The following is a 7,500-nucleotide window of genomic DNA, read 5'->3' on the forward strand; positions in this document are numbered from 1 at the left end:
TCCATTGTTTACCGAGTGCAGCTTCAAGAAATAGGACCGATGCACCTTAACGGGCTCCTTCAGGAGGTCATATCGGTAAATACACTTCAAATAGGAGTAGCTGAGAAAGTATTTGTTCAGAGGATTACAGAGTGATGCAGGAAACCTGGATAGTTATTTGTAATAAACACACTATAGTCTGTGAACTATGTTGACCTGTCCTGGTCTTAACTGAACTCACAAATTGAAATTTAAGCCTTCTTGGAATTGTCTGATTTTTCTGGGATTATGGCAAATAGGAGTGCCCTTAATTAGTTTGCATTTTGACCACTTTCCACATATAATGACTTGATATAGACCTATCGGCAGATGAAGCTATTACATTTTTTTTAAAACAAAATTTACTTTAAGTAGTCATTGATTAAGAAGCTGAGGTGGACTGTTTAAAAGATCAGGCTAGGTAACAATCTTATGTTGGCAGTACAGCTGATTGCGAAGACATACGGTACAACTATGCAACTGCACTTCTGTGAGCCTAGGTTCCCAACAACCAATCGCTGCTCACCACCGTCCCCAACAACCAATCGCTGCTCACCACCGTCCACAACAACCAATCGCTGCTCACCACCATCCACAACAACCAATCGCTGCTCACCACCCAACCAATCGCTGCTCACCACCATCCAGAACAACCAATCGTTATTCACCACCGTCCCCAACAACCAATCGCTGCTCACCACCGTCCCCAACAACCAATCGCTGCTCACCACCGTCCCCAACAACCAATCGTTATTCACCACCGTCCCCAACAACCAATTACTAATCATCATTTTTTGTCCTACATGCAGAAGTCTTTATTTTAAACTTCCTTTAGGCTATATTTACAAGTAATAAAAGTGAATAAATCGAGTGCTCTGGTGATTTCCATGCACACTTGGCAAAGGTTTGTTTAAGTTTTTTAAAACAAAAATGTTATTTTGCATTGTCGTATTCCTGACCGATGAGTTTTACGCATGCGTTTTAGATCTACACACGACTCAGGGAGAACGACTTTCCTTTTCGTGCGTTTAATCGTGTGCGGCGAGAACACAAACGAAAACCGAAGCGCAAACAAACCCAAAAATATATCCAATCCACTCAGGAACCGGACTAATACGTGTGAAAGCAGCCTAACAAGTCTGGATATGCAAATGAGCACGGCGAGCCAATGAATATACAAATTAGCACATGACGTCATCTGGCGAACTGCTTGGCGATTTTTTGTTAACGTATTAAAACTACTTTCCCCTGAAAGAAAAAAAAAAGAGTGGACAACACTACGTGTCGCAAAACAAAACCACACAAACTCTCTGTAAGGAGCAGAAGACGCTGATGCCCCACATCCCGGGTAAACAGACGCGGCCTCCATTTTGAACAAAAGCTGCCAGGTAAAAAATAACGGTATTGACGGAACTGTGATTGGCATTGGGAGCCACCTGAATCCACGCATGCGCACTAAGCTTTGACCGTGTGATGAGCCAAAACATTAGCTTATAAGCTAACGTTAAGTAGAAATCATTGCTAGCTAAGGTTCAGACGGTTACCCGGTGTGTCGCCGCAGGTGCTGCTTCGGCTCCGTAAACTGCTGCAGCTCGCGTCGTCCTCGTCCGGCAGTTCTTCCACATAGTCGGAGCCATCACCACCACCACCACCATCATCATCATCTAAATGCTCTTCTTCATCTTCTTCATAATCCGCATCGTCTTCAGAGCGGTGGAGAAACTCGTCCTCGTCTCCCTCGGACTGTAAACTCACGACGTCTTCCTCCTCCTCGTTGCTGCTGTCGTGGTCGTCGTAGATTATTTTACTCAGTGTTTTGCGCCTTCCTCTGCCTCCTCCTCCTCTTTTACCCCTACTGCCTCTGCCTCCTCTGCCCCTCGGTAACGAGCTTCCTCTCCGTCGCCCCCTTTTCGATGGCTGGTAGTTTCCATCCGCCTCACAGCTCAGCGTCCACACTCCTCTGCCTCTGCCTCTGCCCCTGCCTCTGCCTCGGCCGCCTCGACTGCCTCGCGCCACTGCTGGAGATGCCTCATCCTGCAGTAGTCCCCGGACAGCCGGCCTGCCTCTTCTTCCTCTCATATTTAATGTTTTGTAACAGTATATGTGGTACAATACTTAATTACTGTTTTCTCTTTATTTGCAGCCTTCTTTCGCGCCACGAGTCATACAGAAAACAAACCTCACAAAAGCACGCAGTTCTCAATAAACTCCGAGTCCACTCTCCTGTAAAGTTGTTTCCAAAAGTCCGACAGAGCAGCGGACTCGATTAGCGGGAGAAAGCTCGAGCGGAATGGCCGGTGTCCCTCTCCGGGTCGCACACAGCCGCCATTTTTCTTCCCCTCTTTCCCTACTGAAAACAGCAGCAGGCCTTCTCCAGCTCGGGCGGTATTTCGTTCTCCGCCCGTATTCCTACAAATCCCGCCTTCCACACGATGATTGGTTGGAGCCGTCCCGCCTTCCGCGCCGTCGCCTCGTTTTGTCGTTAATCTTGTCCAGTCAGCGGATCGACTATGAATAATAGCCAATCCTATAGTGCACGAGGCGGAATTCGCCTGAATGCCGGTGGAAAAACAACGCTGAGCGTAGTTGTGCGAGGTCACGTGTCTCGCTCCACAATGAACTTTCTGCGGCGTCACGTGACATCACAAAATTACTGCCCGTAGTAGTGCGCGCTTGTTTGGTTTATTTACATCCACTAGCCGCCTGGTTCTGAACTATAAATGAGGCTTATTACTGCTTTTAACATTACGTAACAACTGTTTTTTTTTTTGGTTTGTATTTTTAAATTATTTTTGCGACAGACACCGTGAAGTAGGTACACGGAGGGAACATGTCGCAAAGAAATACAGCAGAACGAAAGATTAACTGCAAATGTTTAACTCCAGCTTTGGCCAGTCATGTGTTCATGGAGCTCGCTTTGTGCACAGGGGCATTGTCATGCTCATCCTAAGACAATTGTGTGCTTCCAGCTTTGTGGTAACAGTTTGGGGAAGAACCACATATGGGTGTGACGGTCAGGTGTCCGCTTACTTTTGGCTGTTGTCTAAAATTCCTTTTCCTAACAGTCAATAGCTATGTTTCTATCAAAAGTTGCGAATTTAACTTGTGCGCAAAACTGGAATATCGCACAAAACATTTGCGAACCAAGCTCAGTTTCTGTCCAGTGAGTCGAAGAGAGCAAATGCATCCCTTCCTGATAAACTGGCGGCAAATATCGAAAAGAAAAATGGAATTTGCTGCAGTAGGAGAAGCCACTGTGGGCCTTTTTTCCATACATAATAAATGACTTGTGTCTCAGAGCGCTCAGACGAAACGCAATAAACGCGGTCGTGTCATCTTGCATTCGCAGTCGTGCAAGGCAGTTCTGGGAGATAATTATACCGAACCACTTTGATGACAGACTTTGTCTAAGGCATATTTTAGAACGACCAAAACAACATCGGTCCGCTGGTTAGTCCAGTTATGCCGTTCCATCGTGCCCCAGTTCCGACAGAAAAACGCATCGCCATTGCGCCGTATAAGTAGGCCACATGCACTGAATATCCAGTCACATCAGTCGATTGCCCAATCACATGATTTGTTGAGGCGAAGTCACATTAATTTTTTGGTAAATGTGTTTCCATTGTAATTTACGCGCACGTCTTCTTATCGGATAAAGAATTTCTCCGACTCAATTTAGAATTTATCCGACTCGATTTAGAATTTATCTGACTCAATTTAGAATTTATCCGACTCAATTTCTTGGCTTTTCCATCCAAAAAAAAATAATTATGCGATATTCCAAAATGCGCATAAAAATAGGTGGATGGAAACATGGCTAATGTTCTGATGACTGTTTAAAACATTCAGACATTTTGGCTCTCCAAAATCTCACAATAACCTGACAGAATAAGACTTCCTAAAATACCATTTTATTAGATTAACTAGAACAATTTGTTACAGTAAGTGGTACAAAAATGCCTATTTTTTTTCTTTATCAGTGTTTAGAGCAGAGTCTGTAGTAAACCACTCATTAGATCACTCTATCAAAACTGCAGTCATTCAACTCTTAACACTAAACAATCTGAAATAAGTGTACTTCCTAAAATGTGGACAGCTGGATTCCAGGTTATGCGTTAAAGTCTTCTTCACCATTTAAAGTAGCACAGCATGTTACTTAATTGCCTATTTTTTTTCTTTTCTGCATGAGTCAATGTTCAGACCAATGTATAGACGTTTAAAACCTCTTGGGCCACCAAAAACACATGGCCGTCTGGTCCAAAATCATCTTCATAATCTTTTATCATAATATTTTGTACAATCTGCCTAATTTCCCTATACGAGTCAGTGTTCATTTCACCGTTTAGAAGATTAAAACATCTCGGGCCACCAAAACAACTCTTTTTAAACTATAGTCTGAACTAGGGCTGGGCGATTATATCGATATAATATCAATACCGTGATAAATGATTACACGATACACTTTTCTGAAATATCGTTGGTATGGTGTTGCATTTAAAAAAAAAAAAAATGTTTTTAATAGTTAGTTTTTAATAGTTACGAATTAAATGGTACTGAATGGATGCTTTTGATTTGACTTAATTAAAAAAACAACAACTTAATATTCGAAAAGTATCGTCAAACTAGTTGAACTTTTTTGTTTAGTTTACTGCTGTTTTGCAGACAGTTTGTTTGCTAAATTAGATATTGTGATATGCATTGTGTATCGTAGAAATGTCCTCAAGTATCGTGATATGATATTTTTGTTGTATCGCCCAGCCCTAGTCTCGACATAGCTTCATATTGGAAAATGACATTTTCTGCCACATTTGATGGTACTAGCATTTTAGGCAGTACCAGACTGTAGTGAAATGTTAGGGAAATCAGGAAAATGCTACAGGGAAATTAGAAATTTTCTACAACATATACCACCGCACTTATTAATTTTCTATAACCACACAGCCCTGACAATAGTGCCGTCTGAAAGCCAACTGACAGGTATGCAAGTTATTTAAGTATTAATAGAAGTATTAGGTACGGGTATTAATCTGCTCGTTCTAATATGTTTCTATAGTAACAACTCATCAGACAGGTACTAACAATTGTATGATGAATGTTCACATCATTTAAGACTAACAATAACAATAGACAGATTCTATTTCAACTCAAGGCAGATAAACATTGCTCTGGTGAATCTTTCTGTAAGGAGAAGTTTGTTCAACTTTCTTGAAAGAAAAACCTTAGTGTCAGTAATTTGAGAGAAATTTATTCCTTTAACTTTTCTTGACACCGGAAGTTCTGGGAATAGAGGACTACGTGGCAAGCTGCATTTTCATCTTATTAAATTAAAATTGGAGAGGCTGGTGAGAGAACAACTGTTTATAACAAAAGGGGATAACAGGAACTTGCCTCCTGGATGTTTGCTGTAGTGTAAGACGAATACACTACAAAAACACTTGCTATTCTAGGAAAACAGTTAACTTTGGCTAGTATCGGTAACTCCTTTCACTTTGGGCTGCATCACACCACCCTGTCGTTGATTAGTTTTCTACAGGTGCATCTCAATAAATTTGAATATCATGGAAAAGTCCATTCCCCCCCCCGTAATTTAATTCAAAAAGTGGAACTTTCATGTATTCTAGATTCATTACACATAAAGTGAAATATTTCAAGCCTTTTTTGTTTTAATCTTGATTACGGCTTCCAGCTCATGGAAATCAAAATCCAGTCTCTTAAAATATCCGAATAAAGAATTTATAATACAGAAATGTCGAGCTGAGAAGATCTCTAATCAACTAATTAACTCAAAACACCTGCAGAGGTTTCCTGAGCCTTTAATCTCTCCGTCTGGTTCAGTACACACAACCACAATCACAGGGAAGATGGAAGTAAATGTTGCATTTCATTTGGAAATCAAGGTCCCAGAGTCTGGAGGAAGAGTGGAGAGGACCAGAATCCAAGGTGCTTGAAGTCCAGTGTGAAGTTTCCACAGTCAGTGATGATTTGGGTTGCCAGGTCATCTGCTGGTGTCGGTCCACTGTGTTTTCTCAAGTCGAGAGTCGATGCGGCGTCTACCGGGAGATTTTAGAGCACTTCATGCTTCAATCTGCTGACGAGCTTTATGGAGACGCTGATTTCCTTTTCCAGCAGGACTCGGCACCTGCCCACAGTGCCAAAACTTCTAGTAACTGGTTTACTGACCGTGGTGTTACCGTGCTTGATTGGCCAGCCGACTCGCCTGACCCGAACCCCATAGAGAATCTCTGAGAGACACCAGACCCGACAATACAGACGAGCCGAAGGCCGCTATCAAAGCAACCTGGGATTCCAGAACACCTCAGCAGTGCCTCAGGCTGATCGCCTCCATGCCACGCCGCATCGATGCAGTAATCCATGCAAAAGGATTAAAGTCCAGACCAAGTATCGAGTGAAAAAATGAACATACTTTTCAGAAGGTCGACATTTCTGTATTACAAATTCTTTATCCGAATATTTTCAGATACTGGATTTTTTAAAAATTTCCCTGAGTTGTAAACCGTAATCAAGATTTAAACAAAAAAAAGGCTTGAAATATTTCACTATGTGTAATGAATCTAGAAAATATGAAATATTCCACTTTTTGATTACAAAATTTAGAATATTTGACACAATACTTAAAAATTTTTGAGATGCACCTGTATAATAGCACGCGGGACCTTATTAAAGCCTATTCCTTATTTCTGTAGTAGGGGAATCTGGATGGAGTTGGTTAGGGGAAAAGAACCCCACTGGAAGATGTGATATTTTGTAAAATGTAGGCTGTGTACCCTCCAGCGATCGGACTGGCAAACTGTTCCTAACACATTCTAAATAAGTCCTAACACAGTACAAAAAAGTTCTAACAAAGTCCTAACAATCCTAACGCTCATGGGGCAAAACAGCCATTGGTCGAAACGTAGTCACGTGACAAAGCATGTGATTAAAATTTTTAAAAAGACAGCGGGGCCATTTGTTTACTATCCTGACAGCCAGAGAGTTCACAGTGCACTTTATAGTACTTCATTTATGTTATAAAGCTTTTTTTTTTTTTAACCTTATTATAGATACTAGATAACCATCCATGTACATGAAGAAATATGAATTATATTCATGTCATAAAACCTTCTACATAAGTGGTCCTGTTTAAAAAATTTGAGATGCACCTGCATAATAGCACACGGGACCTGATTAAAGCCTATTCCTTATTTCTATAATGGGTGAAGTTGGTTAGTGGAAAAAAAACAACAACTGGAAGATGTGATATTTTGTAAAATGTAAAGTGTGGATTATATAGTGATGTTTTAATGCTTGTGTTGTAAACGCTGTACTGCATTGCACTGTTTTCTGAGCTACACTGTCACTAGTGCCTGGATTAAAGGTGCGTTCAAGTGTCCAACCCATGTTGTTGCTATAAGTGAATAAAAATCAGTTACCCGGACTAACTAAAACATTCCAGTTGTAATGTATATCAGCATTACTATCACA

General features: G+C 41.3%; 1 protein-coding gene across 3 annotated transcripts in view; it reads right to left on the bottom strand.

Moving 5' to 3' along the window:
* Positions 1-2,339, bottom strand: part of LOC128615388 (nucleosome-remodeling factor subunit BPTF-like) — a 55,984-nt gene extending 53,645 nt beyond the window's left edge. For all 3 annotated transcript variants that reach the window (XM_053637432.1, XM_053637434.1, XM_053637433.1), the window contains exon 1: positions 1,563-2,339. In XM_053637432.1, coding sequence (XP_053493407.1) covers positions 1,563-2,097 — 535 coding nt within the window. In that variant the 5' untranslated portion in view covers positions 2,098-2,339. The remainder of the gene's footprint in view (positions 1-1,562) is intronic.
* Between the last annotated feature and the right edge of the window lie 5,161 nt (positions 2,340-7,500).

This window comes from Ictalurus furcatus, chromosome 12 (assembly GCF_023375685.1).
Source record: "Ictalurus furcatus strain D&B chromosome 12, Billie_1.0, whole genome shotgun sequence".
Taxonomy (NCBI): Eukaryota; Metazoa; Chordata; class Actinopteri; order Siluriformes; family Ictaluridae; genus Ictalurus; species Ictalurus furcatus.